This window comes from Plectropomus leopardus, chromosome 15 (genome assembly GCF_008729295.1).
Source record: "Plectropomus leopardus isolate mb chromosome 15, YSFRI_Pleo_2.0, whole genome shotgun sequence".
NCBI lineage: Eukaryota > Metazoa > Chordata > Actinopteri > Perciformes > Serranidae > Plectropomus > Plectropomus leopardus.
Genome location: NC_056477.1, coordinates 8085386 through 8107292, shown reverse-complemented (window position 1 = coordinate 8107292; position 21907 = coordinate 8085386). Strand labels below are relative to the sequence as shown.

The following is a 21907-nucleotide window of genomic DNA, read 5'->3' as shown; positions in this document are numbered from 1 at the left end:
GGAACATAATTTATTTTACAGACTTTCTGTCTCATTTAGTGCTATTTATATATAATGACAGTTTCAGCAAAAAGTTGATTTATAAAAGGTACCAACTACAGCTTTAAGTAACAAGCATTTTTAGTAATTTAAATTTTGCAGTGAAATTCTAAATTTATTTTGACTGACTTTGTCAGCTGTGAATTGTATAGTGTAATCTGTAGTGTTAGAACATCACATAGAGAAATCTTCAGTGAGTAAAGTACGATGACCCAGTTCTAGCATATGTTGTTAACTCTTTGTCTCCCTCCTGACATTCATCAAGTGATGCTGTGATGAAGACCCAAATGCTCTAATCACACTCTGTCAAAATGTTTTACAACATGGAGCTCAAACTTCCTAACCAATTAGCACATGGTTTTTGGAATACTGCTCCACCCTGTGGAGATTTTGTATCCATGACTCTTCCACTTTGACCCATTTTACCCCGAGGAGACTGATAGAGCATGGTGTTGTCTCATCATGGTGCAGCTACATTAATGCAGCTGGTGTGTGACAATTTGAAGCAGCTTAACATATACCAGGCTCTATTAGGATTTTGTATCTTGTTGGATGTCTATTTTTTTTCTGTCTGCAGTGGTGGAGCTTGTAGATAAATTCAAGTAGAGTACCTTTTTGCTGCTGTTTCTGTTGTTTTCAGTGTGTTTTTAACATCGCAGAAACATTCTTGTAAATGTTCAGTAACAACAACCTAACTTAAAAATTAAATGCCACTGATCTATACCAGATGTACAATGCAGAAAATAGCATGTTTTAGTTTAAGTCCATGTTCGAATGTATCTCTACTCCTCTATGATCTACTACTTGCACAGTATTTGAATTTTGTCTGGTTAAAGCAGGACTGGCTTGCGGCTGCCTCAGTAACAAACCGTATCATGCTCAAAAGCTCATTTAACAACTTCATGAATAACAAATGTTGTAATGGAATAAAGTACAGTAATGCTGACTAAACATACCCTTATTCCATTACCTTCACAGTGGCCAGTAGCAGCAGGTGGAGACGTCTCCCGCCAGAGTATGGCTCCACCTCAGAGGAAGAGTTTGGCTCCAACAGGAATTCTCCAAAACATGGCGGCCGCTCCCACATGCGGCCTCATCACCTCACCCCACACCGCAGCTCGAGACTCAGCACCACCGCCAGCCCAGGCTCCAGCGTGGTGACGGGTCCGGGTGGAGTGGCGATCAAACACCGCATGAAAGAGCAAGAGGAGTACATTAAGGACTGGACAGCACACAGCGAGGAGATTGCCAGGTACTGATCTGCACTGATCTGTACAAGACTGATCTGTTAAAGGAATATTTCACCGCCTAAATGACCATTTGTGTATCAATTACTCACCCCGTGTTTTGTTGAGTTTGTGAATGACTGTTTTTCTCTCATGCCTTCGCTATGAAGGAAGAAAAGTTTTGATGTATTGGAGTCATAGGGGTCTGCATTTAATAACAGCAAAACTCTATCTAAACATCTGTTTAAAAACTCTCACACAACTTTTGCAGTATAACCTGAGTCTTATTATCCAGCAGTATTCTCAGTACTATACAAACAGACTGAAAGTTCAATTTATCAATCCTCCCTTCAAAGCCAGACTCCATTGACAAAAACAGTAATTTACCTAGCTAAACACGGGAACTGCTGGTCTACCACTGCCTCAATCAGTTAGTTTGTTTGTGTTATTGTTGGACTTCGATTTTTTTTAAAAGCTTATAGTGGATTCACATCCCACACTAAGAAAAATAATCAGCCAACTGAGGCAGTAGTGGACCAGCAACTCCCTTGTTCAGCGAGGTAAAATTTAGTTTTTGTCAGTGGAGTCTGGCTTTAAGGAGAACATAGATACATTTTACTTTAAATTCAGTGTCTCGTCAGAAAGGACAGCCTGTTTGGGAAGTACTGAGCATACTCCTGGATGAATGAGACTTGGATTTTTGGAGTTGTGTGCAATTTTCTGACTAGATGTTTAATATAGGTTTGCTGTTGTCAAATGTGGTCACTGTTCACTTGAATTCATCAAGACTTTTCTCCATTTTTGTTCATCATGGAGGCATATGGGTAACAAAAAATATTCTTCACAAATTCAGTGAAACACAAGGTGAATAATTGATACAAAATGATCATTTGGGGGATGAAGTATTCCTTTAACTGATGAAATAATTTGATTTTTCATGAATTTATGTAATGTTTTAATATGATATTGTATTGCAAAGTTTAATAAATGCTGCCCTCACTCTCTTAACCTTTACAATGATGTATGATTACAGATTGTTGTATATGCACGTTGCATGTGTTCACATAGTTGTCTAAAGAACTCCTTCATCTGTCTGATGGTTAACAGGTTATTCCCCTGTGTGCGCAGGATCAGCCAGGACCTGGCTAAGGACTTAGCCATCTTGGCCCGAGAAATCCACGACGTGGCTGGCGAGATCGACTCGGTCAGCTCATCTGGCACGGCGCCCAGCACCACCGTCAGCACTGCCGCCACCACCCCGGGATCGGCCATTGACACCCGGGAAGAGGTAGGCCCTGCACGTCCCACGCAGCCGGACATACAGGAGAGCATGAGAAAGGTGCCCGTTTTTCTTCTTCTATCATTGCTTTACTGTGTGTGCTTCCATCGCGCCTTTGCCATCCCTCCTTTGTTGCTTTATATGTTTCATCTGCTATGAGAGGTATTGATCTATTACGTCCTCATGTGCTCCACTTTCATTCCTTCATTATTTTTTCCATAAGATGACTTACTTATTTTAGTACTGTAGGATTAAACTTTGCTTTTATTTTACTGAATAATTAAAACGTTAAAGCTGCTTCGCTCTCTGACACTGTTCCTTAATTTCTCACAAACCTTAACTTTATTAAAAAAGATGGAATAAAACTGTGAGAAAGTTCTTAAGTTTTTAATTTTATTGTTCCCTCTCTTTTTAATCTCTCTTTGTCTAGTTGGTAGATCGAGTGTTTGATGAGAGCCTCAACTTTAGGAAAATCCCGCCTGTGATTTCTACTAAGGCACCAGAGATCAACGGTAAGCCGGTGGAGCTCCGCCCCCGCGCCCCCGACAGTCTAGAGCCCCGAGCTCTGAGGAGACGTACCTGGAACCGAGAAGAGGTGAGAAGCAAATATATACCAACATGAAGGCTTTGAAAAGAACGCATCAGCAATCAACTTCATGTTGTCAAATGTCAAACTTATTTTGTTGTCCTCTGTGTTTTCAGGCCGTGTTGGACAGCCTCCTGCTCAATTCAGTTTCTCAGCTGTCCACCAAGATCAGACACTCTATTGACAAAACCGCAGGAAAAATCAGGTAATTCTGCTTTCTGGTGTTATCTGTCCCTCGGTGTGTGTGGTTTGTGAGGCCACTATGCATGAAAATGTGTCCTGTTTTATGTTATTTTTCTTCAGGATATTGTTTAAAGATAAGGACCGGAACTGGGATGAAATTGAGAGTAAACTGCGATCGGAGAGTGACATACCACTCCTGAAAACCTCCAACAAGGTACAGAAACCGCTCTTTCTGACAAATATTTGATGATGAGAAGAGTGCAGAAGAGATGGGAGCTTATAGCTTTGCTTTTTCTTCTTGTCTCTTCAGGAGATCTCCTCAATTCTGCTGGAGTTGAAGAGAGTTGAAAAGCAGCTTCAAGGTAAAGACACATAACTCCAGTGTTATCACACTAGTACACATTTGAACAAGCTGTTGTATACAAGTATGGGTATTTTCAGTGTTTGTTTGCATTCCATGACAGAGGGATGCTTGAATATTTAAAAGGGAAAGCAGCAAAAGTAGATATAAAAACTTAAGTTCTGAACACTTGGCTTCAATCTTAAATGTTTTTCTATCGTGTTAAATTTTCATGACCAAATGAGCAACAAGTTATGAAACACATTTTAAGATATTACGCACTGATTTTCCAACTGTTTCTGTCCCAGTGATCAATGTGATGGTAGACCCAGATGGGACTCTGGATGCTTTGGCCAGCCTCGGCCTGACCAGCCCCACCACCCCTACTAGGCCCCAAACCGCCAAAACAACTTCCCCCTCTGCCACCAGCCCGGGGTCTGCGCCCCCAGCCAAAGAATCACTGCCGGAGATCCTTCCTGGGCCCGGAGGATCAGCAGCCTCCGCCAGGGTTCAAGCTTCCTCTGCCAGCACTGAGGAGGCAACATTAGACTCCAGCGTGAGTCTCGCATTAACAGGAGTCGGAGGGCTGCCTTTCAACCGCATGCGGCCGAGCGGAGAGGAGGCCATCGCACAGAAGTGAAGCTAATGTTGTATGTGAATAAACATCTGGATTGGAGTGCAGGTGGCTGGTGATCAGTGTTCACAACTACGAAGAAGGCGTAGAAACAGAAAATTCTGCACTCTACACTAGTCTAAGATTATGGATTTAATCTAAACACAATTTAGCTAAAGTGTTACCAGAAATGAAGTGCTTCAACTGACTTTAACTCCAACTGATGCATCATGGATACAACTTCCAACAGAAATTCACCCACGAATGATTTGGATAGTCATATTATGAGCTTTTCAACTTTAATTATTCATGCTGACTGGTCAACCTGACCTCCTGACGGGCTGAAGTCTACCCGGCTGCTCTCTCAGTGGACAGATCTCTGTGGTTGTACAGTCTCCTCTCTCCTCCTCCTCTTGCCTTCTCCATGTGTCTGGACCCTGCCTACACTAAGGACATGCCTTAAAACACATCCTCGATATAGTAGCAGCCCTTGTCCTCTCAAATAGTATACAGAACTGCTTTTAAGACTTTAATACAGTACTTTCAGACAAACAGAATGCATTGTAAAATAACACTCGCTAAATATCTTCTATCAAACTGCAGTGATTTATCCGCTCTTGTTCATTACAAAGAATATCTCAGCAGCCTTAAGACAAACAAACACACAGTCATACAGACAAGATTTAAGTCTGAAACTGTTCACAAACCAAGCAGATGCAGATGTTTTAGATATTTAATAACTCTAGCCGTCCATTCTCACAAACTGACTCTGTTGAAAAGGATTTGTAGTGCCTCCCCACCTCTGTGCTCACCTATTTCTCCCTTATGTTTTACTCTCTCCCTCCCTCCCTTTCTCTCCTGAGTAGTTGGAAAAAAAGTTTGTCACCCCAGTAGCATGTACAGGACAGAGCGGAGAGCTTTCCTCCCGCAAGTTGGTGTCTGTGTTGATCTTACTAATGCTGAACGGTAGTTTTACGCGATATAGTAACAACCTTTGGGAAACCAATGATCATTTTCCGACGACATAATCACTTACCAAAGTTAACAAGTTTGTTGATACTGTCATTTTCAAACAGTCGAGCCATGTTGAAATTCATCTGTTGTGCAAAAGAGAATCTGTATTTCAAACACGTCTGCAGTTCACCCTTTTCTCTCTGAATGTCAAGATTAATTCAAAAAGCGTATTTATTATAGCGAAACACTAGTTTAACCTTAGCTGCCGGATCTTTTTTGGCCCATTTGAGAATCAGTGCCCTTAGCTTTTTCGCTACAGTACATCCACTCAAGTGTCCTATCATTTCCAATTGGCTTTTTTTCTACTTTTTCCAGTCAGGGGTGTTTTTAAAATAGCAAAAATCAGCAAAGAAAATAACTAAACTAAATATTTTATAATATTTAGATACTGGTGTTGTAGATATTGTAGACCCTTTTACTTTTTAACGCTTAGAATCGCCTCACAGCAAATTCCATTTTCTTTGTCTGTCACTCACCAGTTTAAGTACACAAAAAAATGAACACGGAAAGATGCAGGAGCTGGTTTTATTTAATATCTCGTCAAAAGAACACGAGCGACTTACAGGGAGGCCTTTTGTGGTTCAAAATGTGTCTTTGAGGAGCGTCACATCTTTGAAAATGAGCATCTATTTTATGAATTTTGCTTGTAATTCAGCTTCATATTGGTGTGAAAAGGTGCATAGTGCTATTTCCACTACAGGGAGAAGTTCCAGCGTCCTGATACTGTAGAACTGCAGAGACAGTATGATTGACCTCTTTCTCATTGACGTTGCTCCTTTTCCAGCTACTTTTTGGGGACTGACGGTTCTCTGAATCTCTCCTCAGCTTGTAGTCTGCGTTCTAGATTAAAATGATTTAAAGGCAGTATATTAGGACTTAGATAGTCTTGCAATAGTGAATTTAGGTACCAGAATACATGTTCATTTCCTTCTCTCTATTCTGTACTGTACAATGTTTTTTCAATGCCTCAAAGTGCCCATTTTGACTAAAGAAAGGCATTGCTTAAAAAGAAAAGAAAAAGACATAGTCGTCTAAAAGATTTCTCTTATTTTGCACATCAGATTGTGTTGTTTTTCATGCAGAAGTAGTGAAGGTCAAATGGTTTGACAGAGAATGATATCACTTTGATATCAGAAGTGACTGCCTTGCCTCTCTGGAGCTATTCTGTCTGTACAAACAAATCCTCAAATCGTGTTTTTTTTCTCCCCGTTTTATCAAAAGAAATGAAATTAGGGGACTGTGAATGCTAGGTACATGTTTATTTTTTAAATTCTACATGTGTCATCTGATCAGTGTTCGTTGTTGTTTTTGTAAAGATAAAAAAAAACACCATTTTATTTATTTTTTGTTTAATATTTTGTGGATGTTTCATGCATTTTATATTTGTTCAACTATCTGCATTGTTTCTTACTGTTAATAAAACAGAGCCATTCAATTATTTCTCTATTTTTATTTGGCTGGGCGTTAAACTGGACTGACTTCAGATTATAATTTCTTTGGGACTCTAAATTTGAAAATTACATTTTGTCTCTGTACACAGTAGGGCTGTGTAGTGGCAAAAATCTGGGCAATATGATACGTCACAATTCAATAGGCTATTTCCGATATATATGTGATACTTTAAGCAAGGTGATATATTGTTTTTTTTGGTTGTTTTTTTTAAAGGTTCCATGTATTATGCTCATTTTTGGGTTCATACTTGTATTTTTGGTTTTAACTCGAGCATATTTACATCTTTTAATGTTCAAAAAACATTGTTTTTCAACATACTTTCTGCCTGAATACACCCTTTGTCTTTTTTAGTGCCTGTCTGTTTAAGCCCACCTCCTGAAGACACCTAGTCTGCCCTGATTGATCAGCGTTTCGCAGTCCTCCAGATCTGCGTTTTTGGTCATTATTATTATTATTGAAGCAGAGGGAGTGACTGTAACGGCACTGTAGCAACAGTTTCGACTTTTATATAGTATAGTTGTGGCATCACAACTTCATCAAAGTTGCAAAAAGTCTGCAGAACAGGAGGATCTACATTTACTGAATCCCTGTAACACGCCAGCAATATGTTGCGAATAAGTGAAAGAGTTAAATGGCTTAAGATTGATTACAACACTGCCATCCAGCAGTTACGTGTTTGAACACAAAACACAATTAACTGCCATGAATTGTTGCATGTAAACATTTAGAAATCAATAGTTCTTGAGAATACAGCATCCCAAAACATAATATCATACCTGAGTGTATCAATATTTTACTACACCCCTAAACCTCAGGCAGCAGATGTCACCATCACTGACAGACAAGGAAGTTATATTTATTCCAAAACTGGATTGCATAACAACTCCCGGCAGGGACTTTTTAATAAAAAGAAAAATGGTTGATTCGGACTGAATTTCCATAATTCTGACTGAATAAAAGTTGACCTTTCTACTGTCTAGGCCATTAATAATGCCTCATTGGGAGACGCAAATGACTCAGCTAGCCCTTTGTGATGCCTGAACTCTGTTAAACATTTGCATCATGAAGTGCTTGAAACTTACATTAAGAAATGCCAGCCATAAACTGCATACCGAGACTGACAATGTGGTATCACATTTTTGGTACTGTAAGTACTGACGAACATATTCAAACTGCAGTATCAGCTAAATGCTGTAGTATAAAGGATATGACACCATAGCTAGCATATGGTTGACAAAATGTTTCTCACTGATGGAAAACTACTATGTGAGGCCTACGCCAGCAGTACTTTGAAGTCTGACTGCAGACACAAATTGAGCACACACCCATGATCCCCAAATTCAACTTCAGTTTGTCCTCCAAATTTGTCTTTCACTGACATGCTTGCAAACAGCATTGAGTTAAAGAGAGCAGCGACACATGATATCACAGAAGTACTAAAGAAACGCAACACGTTTAGGTTTTCTGCATTTTTTTTTTCAAAAAGAGACTGATTTGAGGAACTTTAAATAAAGACAAATGCTTGTTGTGAAGTGCATTTTATTATCACTGATGAATTTCCAGGTTTTGTTCGACACTTACTTCACACGACAAACTGAATATGTTTTCAGAGAACAGATGTGAACACTGATGGCAGGGTGGTCTGTGTCTAGTGACAGAAGTTAGCCTGGGGGCCATCTCATGACGCGTCCACCAAGGATATGGATGTGGATGTGGTAGACCGACTGGCCTCCATCCGGTCCATCGTTGATGACGATCCTGTAGCCTTTAGCCAGGCCGGCATCTTTAGCACACTTCTTTGCAACTAGCATCATGTGGCCCAGCAACTGAAAGACGGAGAGAGAAATAAAAAATGACAATGAGGCGATAATACATACATACATGCATAAGCAAGAGCAAACAATTCCTGGATTACAACACAGTGTTCAAAGACAGACGGACATCAAGTTGTGTAAAGAGTTCCATCTAGTGGTCGCTGACGTAAAGTCACTGGACAAATCACTGAAAATACTTCTTATTATAGAAGCCAGGTCACACAGTCATACTTACTGCAGCATCACCGTCCTCCGCTTGGGACAGCTGAACAATTGGCTTTTTTGGGACCACCAGGATGTGAATGGGAGCTTGAGGATTAACATCACGGAAGGCCACACACTGAAATACAAAAGAACACGTTAAGAGGAAGAACTTAGATTATGCAGACAGCAGTGTGACGTTGTTTAACTCAATGAGAAATTAGAAACATCTGCTTGTACTTCGAATATCTCATGCTGTTGCGATCCTACTGTAGTGTGCAAGACTCATGGTAGTGTTGGAAAGAAATAAAAAAAAAAAATGTATCACTGTATGTTAATTATATGATACGGCTTTTTTTTAAATCTGCTTTTGGCCATTACTGAAACCATACAGATAAACTGTATTTGTGTGTCTTGCTCTATGTGTTGCATTTGAGGTCTTAAAGATGCCACCTTGTATAATGCCTCTATTATCCATTTAGAAAAATTAAGATAATCAACCATAGCTTAGTATATGGGGAATACTAAGCAGTTTAGAAATGTAGAAAACCTGTCAGCCAAGGGTAAAGTAAAAAGCAAATGTGTGGTTACATAAACACAAAGAAGGATCCATATCAAGCACCTATTAGTGGTTTTGATCGCACACTCCATACAAGCAACGCAAAGCAGTGGAGCCAGTTTGACAGGCACTGGTGTTTTTAGCTGTGTCATCATCCGTTTTACCTTCTGCCTGGCTGGTAACACATACAGTAAGCTTCACAGTTTGAGGGTTTTATGTGCATTCATAGTTCACGGATGCAGATGTCATTATTCAAACCTCAGCAACAATAACTCAGAGGTGCTCACGGTCTGAAGTGGCTACATATTAAAAGGATCTGCAGACAAGTGGACTTTGCCATCACCGCTTGGTGCAGGGCCAGCTGTCTGCAGCAAATGCAACATGAGCAATGACTTCTAACATGGAGAACAAAAAATAAACAACAAACTAAACTAAACCTGTCAAATTCTGCAGTTTTACTGTTTTAATTAGAATCTGGTTTATTGGCAAGTGTTTACATGCAAGGAGTTTGCTTTTGATATTTGGTGCAAGAGAAAAAAAAATAAACCTTTTTGTTACTTGTTGTCAGATAATTTTCTTGTAACTTTTCACACAATTCTTGCTCATTTTTGGGCCATTTCTTGTCAAGTTGATCCCAACCATCCTTCCATAATATAGAAAGATATCAAGCCAATTTACTCAAGTTTCAAATGGCTATTACAGAGTGGAAAAATGTACAGTATAAATATGAGCTGTACAGTTGTGTGCAGAAATGTGTAAAATATTGTCCAAGGAGAAATTAAGAGCAGATTTTCTGCAGTCTGAGAGCAAACTATGTAGTTTCGCTGCAGCACATATGTTTTGGGATTTTACTCTGTGATAAATGATCTATATATAACACACCTGTCAAAATATTCATAAAATGACAGTAAAGCTAGCGAGGAGCTAACATTAGCTCAACGTCACCAGTGTGATTTATTGCACCCAAAATGTGTTCATGAGTTAAAATATTTAATGCATACCTGATCATCTTCATGGAGAAACTCGCAAGGGATCTCTTTTCGCACTATTTTTCCAAATATTGTGTCACCGCCTGGCTTGGCAGCCTGCGCTTTCTCCGTTTCATCAGCCATGTTGGCGCAGATGCGGAGCCGCCTGTCTCCGCCGCTTTTAGCTCTGTGAAACCACAGCGCGCGCTCATTGGCTGCAAAAACGCGTCATCATAAAGTCTGCACTGATTGGTGCTTGTGACTTCCCCTCAAAGCGGAAGTGCGCCCAACAAGCCAAGATGGTGACTCGTTTGAAGGTGAGGAGTGTAGATAGTCATGTTTTACATTAAATAACATAACTTAAACGGCGTTTCGTTTTGTTTTTTGAGGCTGGTTTGATTATAAAAAACACTTGTTTGCACGTTCTAGAATTTATATCGCTAAAAAAAGGCGGGAAAATGTGCCACAGCTGCTTCAGTTCAGATAATAACAGTCAAGGTCCTGATGTTGCTAAATGCTAAGTGTGTGTAAACATGCAGGTCCTGAGCACGTTTAAAGCGCTGCACAGAACAAGGATGGCTGTGTTCAAAGAGGACGGCAGAGCACTGACTGGTGAGTTTTTTGGCATGTTTTGATTCTTAGTAAAAGAACAAATGTGGCTATATATCAGGCTATGCTGTGCCTTACAAAGTATTCACCACCCCCTTGGCGTTTTTTCTATTTTGCTGCATTATAACCTGTAATTTAAGTTGATTTTTATTAATAATAATAATAGCTTGGATTTAGATAGCGACTTTCATGGGACCCAAGGACGCTTTACAAGAACACTACATATGACATGGATGGACTTACTAAAAAGCAAGAGATGAGTGTTAGAGTGGTTATTTGGGGAAGATTGTATGCTTTGGGGAACAGGTGGTGCTTTTTTAGTTTTTTTTTTTTTTTTAAGTGTCCTGATATTGGCATTTTGGTAATGGGCCAACACAGAATAGTCAAAACTGATTAAGTGAAATTTAAAAAAGATAAATAAAAAAGTGCCACTGCAGACTCTGGTGCATGTGATACTTGACTTTATTTAACGAATTTTGAGACTTCTGAAAGTGATTGGTAGCTCTAGGTCTCATGCACCATTTTTCATGATTTATTTTTCAGTATTTTTTTAAACCCCTTTTTCATTTACTTCACCAATTTTGACTATTCTGTGTAGGTACATTACAAAAAAATGACAATTTAAATTACAGGTTGTACTTTTGGTAGATTTCCAAGGAAACTACCCAAACCTCTGAAGTATTACTTTTAGAACTTGTTATGTATCTCTGCTATATTCTTTTAAGAAAATATGTTAGCAAGTAAAATAATTAAGAAACTTTGGATCTTAAACACATTAAGAATCCTTACCACACCACAAATGACATGCTTAGATAAAAAAGGACAACTAGTAAGGTAAAATGGGATAGTCATGTTCGTTTAAATGGTCAAATACATTTATTAGTTCAATCCCTGTTCTTGCGCTGCCTGTTTCTTTGGTACCATATTGTCAACAATGAACATGCATATGTTAAACCGTTACGGCTGATTCTGGGCGATTGTGGCTCACATGGTTTTATGTCTGTAATATAACAGGGAGGCACATACTGTATTAGCACAAGTCTGATTTTATGGCACCTGATAGTCTAAAAAAAAGGCTGGTTTCATGTAAGAAAATGTCCCATTTAGCTGAATATTTTTTGTCACATTTTAAATGTTGAAAAATGTGAAAATGTTTTGATTAAAAAATAAATCATTTAATAAAATGCAACAACCTATGACCATTTTTTTGTCCCAAATTACCTGACTTGACTTAATGTTTGCTCAGTATCAAATGCATAACTACTTATCTTTCCACAAAGCTGCAAGGTTAAAAATCAACGAGGAGTTCAAGAAAAACAAAAATGAAACATCAGAAGAAAACATTAAGAAGGTACGTTGAAAATGCAACAGATTGTGACATGATTTGTTTATACACTGAACAAAAACTGAAATGCAGCACTTTTATTTTTGCTTCCCTTTTTTTCACAGGATCTGAGATTTTTTTAATGCAGTAAATAGACATGTTTCTGAACTATTTCTTTTCCAAGATAATCCATGCACCTGACAGGTCTGGCACATCAACATGCAGATTAAACAGCATCATTGCCACAGAGGTGTGCTTTGGGATGGTGCAATTAAAAGCCACTTTAAAATCTGCAGTTTAATCAAACACAGTAACTTTGTCACCCACATGATGTTGCTGGATAGTTGTCTGACAGTGAAAACAACAAAAAAAAAGAGTTACACTATCTAGAAATAACAAAATTGAATATTCCATAGCATGTAAGCACAATCACAATATTAATTCCTATATTTTGTGTAATATTTAAGCAAATGCTAGTGTGGATCTGCTGTGGCAGCATTGCACATTTATATTCAACCTGCAAAACAAAGAGGATACTGCTATGTAAAAACAAGGGAACTTTTTCGTGTTTGTGCCCAGCGACCCATTGTCTCATAATCCATTAATCAGAACTCTTCTGCTTTTACAGATGATCAAAATGGGCTCAGATGTGGAAGTTGTTCTTCGAGAAGCTGTTATACAAATGGAGCATGTTGGAGATAAGAAACTCTGTATGTTGTTGTTTGTACTATTCTTTACTAAAATGTTTAAAGTAATGTGTATGCAAACTGTGTACAACAGGATTTCTTACTTCTTTCTTGACATTAAATTACCAAATGATATGTACTGGCTAAATTTATTTTCTCTCTTTCTTTTTCTCATAGTGCTGCGACCCAGAGAGAGCCTTCTACTAGAAAATGTGCCCTATTGTGACCAGCCCAGAAAGAAGTCCCGATAGACCATCTCATCACATTTTCATAAAAAAAAGAGACTCACTACTATCCAGTACCATCCGTCTGCATTTCAAAGGATTTAACTCAAAACAACATTTAAGGTTCAGGATCTCCTGAACAAACAACATTTTAAAGAACGTCACTGCATGGAGAATTGTTTTTACTCACTGAAGAGCTCTGCCATTCTGCTTTAAGAAATCTGTGCTGGTAACTGGATAATTTCTTGTATTATTTTTATTTTGACATGTAATTTAAATATGGAGTTTTCTGTCATATTTTCAGTAGCTTATGATTCAGCCGAAGTGTGTGTGTGTGTTGGGGGGGTGCTTTACTGCCACTGAAAATGTTTGATTGTGCTCTGATTAAAGGGAATTATTCTCAGACAGTTTAAGGTTTAATGTATGGATCAAACCACTGTATGATGGATGGATCTGAAATGACGGGGAAAAAGACACAGCACCCCCCAAAAAAATGCATGGCTGCAATAGTTGTCAGAGTTTCCTTGAAACAATCCAGTGTTATTGGATTGATTCTTTGTATTTTCCCCTGAGTGTCAAATATACCAGTGATAAAGATGTGACAAAGAATATTTTATCTTATACTTATATACTCTATACTTTATCTTATCTTATTATTAACTTTTTTTTTTTATGGGATCCACACAGGCTAACAATTAATTAATTCTTATAAATGTGTCTTTTTGTCAATAAGTAGATATAACAAAATGTTACGTAACCATTAACCATTGCAAATTATGTTTAGAGAATTTAAGTGAATTAGTTTAACTTCTTTAACTGGTGATATAAAAGGAAAAAAGTCTTACTTTGTTCTGACTTAAACCAGGACAAAACTGAACTGTCTCAACTAAGGCACTACATTTCCCACAATGCTCATTAATGCGGAAAGTGATTACGTCATCAAAGTGCGCCGTCACTCTGGCAACGGTTGTAACTATTCCCTGCGTTTGACGCCGTTCAGCTAGCTAGCTTGTCAAAGTTTGTGAAGAATAAAGTTTAATGCCGAAATTAAGGTGAGCACCGTTTTATTTTTTCGTTTTCATATTAGTGTGACATCATTACAGAAATAACAGCATGTTTTTTCCGCTTTTGTGTTTTTGTCAGCGCGGACACGCTATGGGAGCAGGCTGCGGCGGAGGTCCACAGTCGGGAGACTGAAGGCGGGGAGGAGGACGGAGGAGACACGGTCAGCGAGAGGACCGTGTTTCTGATGGGGAGCAAGGCTGGGGTATGCTCACCGTCGTGCCAGACAACACAGTAGCTACATGTATTGCTTTCTAATGGAAACGCCTTTGTCTTGTTATTAGCTAAGTTGTAGCTAAACTTACCTTTGCTTGTTTTTGTCAGGGTAAAACGTCTGTTCTCCTCAGATGCCTCGACAGGTGAGTCTGTTTGTGGTTAAGTTTGTCACCTGTCATCTCAAAATGATCAACTAGCCACATGATGAAACGTAACCTGCTCTGAACTTCTTTCAAAATTTGTAAACTATGCAGATTAATGTCCAGCCAAAACAACAACAACAAAAAAAAGCCAAGCAATTGCTTGCAGCATGGATGTTTATCATTTACCATTAGAAATCCATTGATTTAAAAAAAAAAAACACACAACAATAATGAAAAATTTTTGTCTGAATTATGTTGTTGCAAATGTTGCAACAGTATGACATCTTCACAGATAACCATCTCAGAAAATTTCACAATATAACAGAATTATTATTATGAACAGTCAGAAAGACCCTTAACAGATTAAAAACAGGAGGATTAGTTTTGGTTAAACAAAGGTTTTCTCACTAATATTTACACTTAAAAAAAAACATTTTTTAACAGTATATGAAAAAAGTCTTCCTTTTGAAAATAATTAAGATAAAGGTGAGATTTTTAATTTTTTTTAAATATAGCAAATGTGCTTCATGTAATAATCTTCAACTTTAATATCACCATACATGTTAAAACCAATGTATTACTGCAACCCCATTGTTGCACAACAGTGATACTTTTGTTGTTATTGTTTTTTTACTACCAGGGATGAACCGTCCAAGCCTACTCTGGCACTGGAGTACACTTTTGGCAGAAGGGCCAGAGGACACAACACAGTAAGAAAGCCCTGATGATCCTGACAAGCTGTGACCTACTCAAACTCTGCATTTTTTAAAAAATTTAAATTGATAAGAAGGGGCCGCGTGAAAAGTTCACACTTGTTAAGAGCTCCAAAAGACTGTGAGTTCACTCGCTGCAACCTCCACTAAATTGAGCACAGTACACTAGGCTTGCTGTGGGAGTCAGTGTGCTACTATGAAATTATAAGCTACTTATCTAAACCCACTGTTTTTGTAGTAAATGCTACAGAAATGCAGAATGTTTGTACAGCTGCACACATGGTGTAACTTGTAATGAGATGGTGTTTTTAAACTGACAGCTCGGTGGTTTCCTCTTTCAGCCCAAAGACATAGCTCACCTATGGGAGCTGGGAGGGGGGACGTCTCTGTCAGATTTGGTCCAGATCCCCATCACTCCTGTCAGCATCAGGTAGGTAACTCACACACACAGCTCGCTCTTGTCTTTTTCACAGTTCAGTTTTTAAGATTAAGTTGCTGTGTTTTACATGGTCTGAATGTGAAAATCGTTTCTGTTTTCTATTCAAACTGTTGCAGATGAATCTTTAAAGCCTTTGGGAACCCTAATCACAAAAGAAATCCTTAATATGTAATTTAGGGTCTTACATGCATAATAAAAAGCATTAAAAAATTATAAATATATTATAAATATTATCATTTTAGTGTTTTCACAGTTACTAAACCTGGGTGGATTCGGGCGTGGTAATCCCCGATCCATATCACGTAATATGGATGAAGCCAATTAAAAATTCAAGGTCAGGTGTCAGTTGATTCTAAAGTAACATGTCAAATTGAAATCCCTCTATGCTCCTTTCAGTGGGGTGCATTCAGAGACACTCACTCTGCGTGCTGAGCACACTCTGGCACAAACTGGACCATTCCTAAATCCGGAAAGCTGTTGGACTGTACCGTTCGGTTATCCAGAGCACTGCACTCTGGGAGTGTCAGAGTGCAGTCAGCGCTCTCTGAGCACTCTGTCTGGGGAGAAGGAGCAGCAAAGCGCCAAACGGAGTGAATGTGTAATGAACTTAACTGCTGATTAATTCATGGAGAAATAGAAACCTCAGTGGCTTCGAACAACTGCTCTCTCGTTTTAGTGAAGAGCGTTAGATTGGATTTACGAATGCACCCAGAGTCAAAGATGAACAGACAGGGCTTTACATGCCGATTCTGCTTTTGCTCCATGGCTGTTGTGGAGACAAGAGACATTTGACAAAGGTGGGATTCAAATGAGGTGTTAATCAAAACGTAAAGGAAGGTTGTGTTTACCTTCACCAACACCTTCTCTTATGCATCCTGCCAGAGCACAAAGTTCTTCATGTCTTTTCTCAGGTCTCTCTCCGTCATCCTCGTTCTGGACTTGTCTAAACCCAACGCCCTGTGGGGAACCATGGAGAAGCTGCTGCAGGCAGCACAAGCTCAGCTGGAGAAAGTCTCTTCTCAAGCACAACAAGCACAGAGGGCCAAACCTGGAGCCAAACACCAGACCCCTGTCCACTCAACAACACGTGTTTTACCTAAAGACTATCCTGTAAGACTTCTGCTCATGATACTTGACATTGTATCAGCGTAATCTTTTCTTGTTGTTTGAACTGCATGACCTACTGCATGCTCATATCCCAGGCTCTTAGAAAATGGTTATATGTCACAAATTAAAATAAGAAAAAGAGTAATGCTAACAAAATAAACCAAAAAGGAGAATAGCAGCTATTTTGATATGAAAAGTAAAGTTCATCAAATCTTTTTTGTAGATGAAAGGTGATGAATCCTTTTGTCCAGTGCAGACATAAGATTGTGCATGACATGTATTCTGAGTTAACTGTGACTCTGTCAACAGGATAAAGAGCTGATCAGTCCCTTTCCTGTTCCTCTACTCATCATCGGCAGCAAATATGACCTCTTTCAGGTAAAACATGCCTCAGCCTAAACATTACCTCTGGAGGATGATATACTTTTGTATATTTCAATTGCTTGTTATTTTTGCTATTTGAAAGCTTTTTAGGCAGAGAAGTTGTTAACTTCTTGGATCTTGGTATGATTTATGTAACACGTTGAGTTTTTTCTTCCTGGTTACAGGAATTTGACTCTGACAAGAGGAAAGTGGTCAGTAAAACACTGCGTTTTGTTGCCCACTTCTACGCAGCCTCTCTTATTGTAAGTGTGCTTTTACTATACATGCAACGTATTTACATTTAACATGAGTTTTTATTGAAACTTTTTTTTTTGCTTTCTCTTTCTATTGAATCAGTCCACTCTGTCAACTATTGCTGTTTCACTTATTCAGATTTTCCTCCTGGGGGGTATTCCAGAAAGCAGGTTATGTGAAAGCTCTGAGTATATTAACCCTGAGATGAGGGAAACTCTGTGTTTTGTTTTTTAACATTCTCCGGCCGTACACATCCAATCTCACACACTGCCTTTCTGTTGGCTGAGTAAAACTCTAAAAAACTAAACTCTAAACTAAAAAATAAAATCTAAAATTAATACATTAAAAACAATAGAATAAAACAAATCTCCAATAATAAATTACATTTAAAAAGCATCCAAAAAGCTAAAATACCACCATACAATATAAGACAGTGAACAAAAGCAATAATCAAATATCAGTTAGCTAAATAAAAGTACCATCCCCACATTTGTATGCACCATAATGTAATACACAATCATCATAGTACAACTCAGTCCTATGAAGGAAGTTAATATTGTGTTCACAGTGTGCGTTATATCAGTATCAAATGTTAATTTATTCAGCAGGATATTAGGTGAGAAGACATATTTGTGTTAAAACAGCATTCTGTTGGTGGTTTGAATGACTACATGTTGAAATAGCCACTGAATGAATATTTGTTAAATGTCAAATATGAATAAAACCAAAGTGAGGTCGGCCTACAATCATGGCCCAGCAAAATATGCCTTTATGAATGATGTTTTCAAATTTAATTTTCAGTCTCTTCAAGGTACATTTTCCCCCTGTGGGACTGCACCTAAATGAAAATCAAAATGTATTCAGGCCACCACTTTTTCACCTGTATGCTACGATTTTAATAAAGTGCAGTTAATGTTAAGTCAGTGGACAAGTGCATTCAAGTAGCTTGGTTTCTGTTTCTCAGCGGTTGCCATGGTGAATCGAAGTATCGGGGCTCCATTGATGATGGCTTATTTTTGAGGTCGTGCACGCGCTGAACTCAGGGTGAACACAATTGATGAACTAACTCAGATCAGCTGATCTAGAACTAAATACTCAGAGTTTCCCATCTCGGAGTAAATCATCTCAGCGTCCAGGGTTAGACTCAGGGTTTGCTGAACCTCCTTCTTTAATACCCCCCCTGTTCCCGTGTCTAATGTTTTCATCAGTTCACGAGCATCAAGTCAGAAAGCCTGATGTCAAAAACAAAGAGCTTCTTCTCCCACCTGGCTTTCGGTCTGGACAGAGGGTGAGGAGACTAACAAGGACTGTGACTGGCAATATTCACATTTATTTTTGAAACACTTTATTTCCCATTGATACTTGACAAGGACTCTTTACATCAACAAAATCAACAATTTCCCTCGAACATGTTGGGCTCAAAATGGATTATACACTGTACAGATGAGGAAAAAATGTATTTCAAACTAAATTGTTGTATATTTTACTGTTCTATTGATTTAGCGCTTTGGTTTTAGTCATACGTTTTTTTTCTTAAATGTTGTGGTCAGGAAAACGTTGTCCTGTGACTCCACCAAGCCTCTCATCATTCCAGCAGGCTCTGACTCCTTCAGCCAAATAGGTGAGCACAGCACCGCTCTGTGGCCTAAAGCAGTAATGCATTTTAAAATACCTGAGAGACTCCTTGTGCCTCAGTATTTGATGATGTGAACAGAGTTTTGTGTGATACTGTGTTTAATATAACTCTTGTATTACTTTAGGTTCCCCTCCTACTACTGATGTAGACATCACTTCTCTGCATGCCAAAAACCCAAAGGACCTCTGGAAGAAAGTCTACGAGCATGTCTTCCCCCAAGAGGTAGCTCAGTCACAGATGGCACTTTTGTCTTTATTGTTATGCAAAATGCAGCTGATTTTGTCTCTGATATTTAAATAAAATTAACACCATCACACTGGACCATCAGGTTCATATATTCTTATTGTGTGTATACATAAACAGCATTCCTTTCTATAAATATGCACTTTCACATAAACAATGGCCTGTTTAAACTGTCCATTTCCAATGTATGTCTGTACATTTAACTGACTTTATCTTTGCAGAACACCAGTGAGCATAGAGAACTAAAGGATCCAGCCAAAGACCAGCAGTACAGTGAGCCACAGATTGATGCCATGAGAGCTCAGAAAGACCAGGTAACTCATCTTGACCAATCACATGCTTGTGTTGTTTTACTTTATAGCTGCACAGATGTGAATACTATGGAAATGCATATCATTTACCTATGGTTCAGGACAGACTGTGCTACTGCAATCAGTGTCATGACTCATCAGGTGGCAGTATCATGATCAATCGGTGTTATATTCACTTATCTGTGCTGTGTGACCCTGGCCTTTGACCTCCCGGTGAAGAGGAACAAGTGTTGAGGAAGATAACAGATTTCTAAAAACCTTAAAGGGAAATGAAGAAAAGTAGCAGTGATGATGCAGCTCTACGTTTTTTGGAGGTTAAATCTGATGAGAGGACAGACACGGTAAAAATTCAATGTGCTTAATATTTTATTTTAAATAATTGATATTTCTAACATTTTACTTCCTTTATAACATGAATACCTTACTAAAATATAGTGAGGTTACACAAAAAACACATGGATTTAGTTGTTGCCCTTCCACTAAACAAGCTAAGTTGAATTAAATACGAAGTCACACTTCATCAGAGAGACAGATATACTGAAGACTGTCTTTCCTGTCACCTGTCTTAAACAAGGCTGATGTTCCACAGTAACCTTGTGTCCTGTAGTAGCTTGTATGTAGCAGTATTTCTGTTATGTTCTCATTAACAGCCTGTCATATATCCTGTGGTCATAACTTCAGAGATCATTATCCAGGTGCCACTTTGGCACTTGAACTGCAGTAACCTCACTATGCTGTTACTGCTTATTGACTCACCTGATGCTGGTCATCGTGCTCTGCCATTGGACGGCATATAATGTAATTGTTCTGGGTACCCGATAAGAGAAATAGGGTGAAGGTTTGTTCCAACAAAGAACATGTGCAAAGGAAATGTGAAAGGCTATTGCTTGTTTTGTAACTTAATGTTTGTTATCATGGCATTTGTGTCATTGAGCTAAACAACTTTTTTTCTGGAAATAAATCTACCTCCATTTTTAAGGCATTTTTAGAATCCTCAAAGACTCCTCTGACCATTGGGATTTCAAAAATGTTTAAATTGTTTTGTGTGTATCCTCAAGGTCTAGCCAACATGATGAATACATTTCCTTGCTCCATAAAACATCAGTAAAGCAAATTTTAAAAATAGCATTTATTCCTGCATTGGTTACATCCATGTTTATTACCAAGCATTATTTTTCTTTCCTGCTTTTGCTTTGATTACCACATTGATATTGTCACTGGCACATATGTATCCGCCTTACTAGATAATACCAAGTACGGCTATATCAAAAATAATTCAAAAGAGCAGAGAAAACTGCAAATTCCCGTGTTACCCCTGCAAAAAATTATATATGACAAAACCATTACCACATTTAATGCAAAAATTACAAAATCTACTGAAATGGCAAAATTTGAAAGAGGTTTTGCAGCATTTCTGTTGAAACTGAATTCTCTATCGCATTGCACTGGTTTCTAAATCCACATTAGCAAAGTCTTAGACCAACTGGAGGAAATGAAAAAAACAGGTGTCCTGCCTGACTTATGATAAAGCCTTAGTTAATATTTGAGTCATTGGACTATTCATATATACTGCAGTGTTCATCTAAATGCATTACATGTTGCTGGTGTTATAATCAAATATAATCTGTACCCTTTATTTACATTTATATGTCTGTAGGGGGGAACATAACATTGTTAAACATTATGAGCTTACAGGCTTTTTTGCATGATAGTGTGTGTCCATGCAACTGCCTCCACTTTTTATTTATGTACAACATGTTTTGTTCTTCTTTTTCTGCCTGTGTCTGTTTTTCAGGAGTTGGAGCAATATAAGAGGAATGCAACCAAATCATGGAAAGGACTTGAACTGAACACATGAGATACTCCGCTTTATGGTCACACTCACACACATACATCATATTTCAATGTAAATACAGTGCACATTTTTCGTTATTTATTTCCTCTTGTGTCTATTTTTAACAAAACAGAACTACTTGTATACTCATGATAAAATGTGCTCTAAAAAATAAAAAAAAAGGTGCACTAATACAATAAGCATCACTTGCGGTTCGTGATACATTACAATCACAATATTTAAACAAAAACGTAATACATGCAATACATTATATGACGTTTTAGTGCTGAAAAACTTGGTTATTGTTTCTGCTACTTAATACACAGCAGTCCACTGTTCAATTTTGAATCAAACTAGTGATTTATAGCTTAAGATTTAAGGTACATGTAGTTTTGTATATATACACACTTTGTTCACTTTGTTTTATGTACAAAATAATTGATTTCACGTCAGTGAAAAAATATTTGG

At 38.2% G+C, this 21907-nt stretch overlaps 4 protein-coding genes across 8 annotated transcripts in view; 3 read left to right on the top strand and 1 right to left on the bottom strand.

Moving 5' to 3' along the window:
• The window catches only part of cep170aa (centrosomal protein 170Aa), a 50360-nt gene extending 43645 nt beyond the window's left edge, over window positions 1-6715 (top strand). For 2 of the 5 annotated variants that reach the window (XM_042502626.1, XM_042502630.1), the window contains 7 exons: window positions 1018-1291; window positions 2373-2604; window positions 2975-3139; window positions 3247-3335; window positions 3434-3527; window positions 3624-3675; window positions 3962-6715. In XM_042502626.1, coding sequence (XP_042358560.1) covers window positions 1018-1291; window positions 2373-2604; window positions 2975-3139; window positions 3247-3335; window positions 3434-3527; window positions 3624-3675; window positions 3962-4293 — 1238 coding nt within the window. In that variant the 3' untranslated portion in view covers window positions 4294-6715. The remainder of the gene's footprint in view (window positions 1-1017; window positions 1292-2372; window positions 2605-2974; window positions 3140-3246; window positions 3336-3433; window positions 3528-3623; window positions 3676-3961) is intronic. The other 3 variants (XM_042502629.1, XM_042502627.1, XM_042502628.1) reach the window with 3 other exon arrangements.
• Window positions 78-21790, top strand: dync2li1 (dynein, cytoplasmic 2, light intermediate chain 1). Its single transcript, XM_042502631.1, has 14 exons — window positions 78-88; window positions 13851-14169; window positions 14261-14384; window positions 14504-14538; window positions 15179-15248; window positions 15593-15681; window positions 16602-16800; window positions 17107-17175; window positions 17346-17423; window positions 18624-18703; window positions 18966-19036; window positions 19176-19273; window positions 19516-19608; window positions 21401-21790. Exons 2-14 carry the CDS (start codon window positions 14156-14158, stop codon window positions 21461-21463), a joined length of 1083 nt encoding a protein of 360 aa, XP_042358565.1. The 5' UTR covers window positions 78-88; window positions 13851-14155; the 3' UTR covers window positions 21464-21790.
• On the bottom strand, window positions 8255-10457 carry hint1 (histidine triad nucleotide binding protein 1). Its single transcript, XM_042502633.1, has 3 exons — window positions 10308-10457; window positions 8782-8886; window positions 8255-8558 (listed from the first exon to the last, which is right to left on the bottom strand). Exons 1-3 carry the CDS (start codon window positions 10416-10418, stop codon window positions 8394-8396), a joined length of 381 nt encoding a protein of 126 aa, XP_042358567.1. The 5' UTR covers window positions 10419-10457; the 3' UTR covers window positions 8255-8393.
• Window positions 10554-13726, top strand: lyrm7 (LYR motif containing 7). The gene is made up of 5 exons (XM_042502634.1): window positions 10554-10591; window positions 10814-10886; window positions 12164-12234; window positions 12836-12917; window positions 13071-13726. The coding sequence occupies exons 1-5, from the start codon at window positions 10574-10576 to the stop codon at window positions 13142-13144; spliced, it is 318 nt and encodes a 105-aa protein (XP_042358568.1). The 5' UTR covers window positions 10554-10573; the 3' UTR covers window positions 13145-13726.
• Window positions 21791-21907: the final 117 nt, after the last annotated feature.

Coding starts and splice junctions, on each gene's coding strand:
- dync2li1 (XM_042502631.1), top strand. Junction 14,385..14,503: donor TGATGGGGAGCAAGGCTGGG/GTATGCTCACCG, acceptor TGTTTTTGTCAG/GGTAAAACGTCTGTTCTCCT. Junction 14,539..15,178: donor CTCCTCAGATGCCTCGACAG/GTGAGTCTGTTT, acceptor TTTTACTACCAG/GGATGAACCGTCCAAGCCTA.
- hint1 (XM_042502633.1), bottom strand. CDS start 10,418: ATGGCTGATGAAACGGAGAAAGCGCAGGCTGCCAAGCCAGGCGGTGAC. Junction 8,887..10,307: donor TTCTCCATGAAGATGATCAG/GTATGCATTAAA, acceptor TTTGTATTTCAG/TGTGTGGCCTTCCGTGATGT. Junction 8,559..8,781: donor CGGAGGACGGTGATGCTGCA/GTAAGTATGACT, acceptor TCCGTCTTTCAG/TTGCTGGGCCACATGATGCT.
- lyrm7 (XM_042502634.1), top strand. Junction 10,887..12,163: donor GGACGGCAGAGCACTGACTG/GTGAGTTTTTTG, acceptor CTTTCCACAAAG/CTGCAAGGTTAAAAATCAAC. Junction 12,235..12,835: donor CAGAAGAAAACATTAAGAAG/GTACGTTGAAAA, acceptor CTGCTTTTACAG/ATGATCAAAATGGGCTCAGA.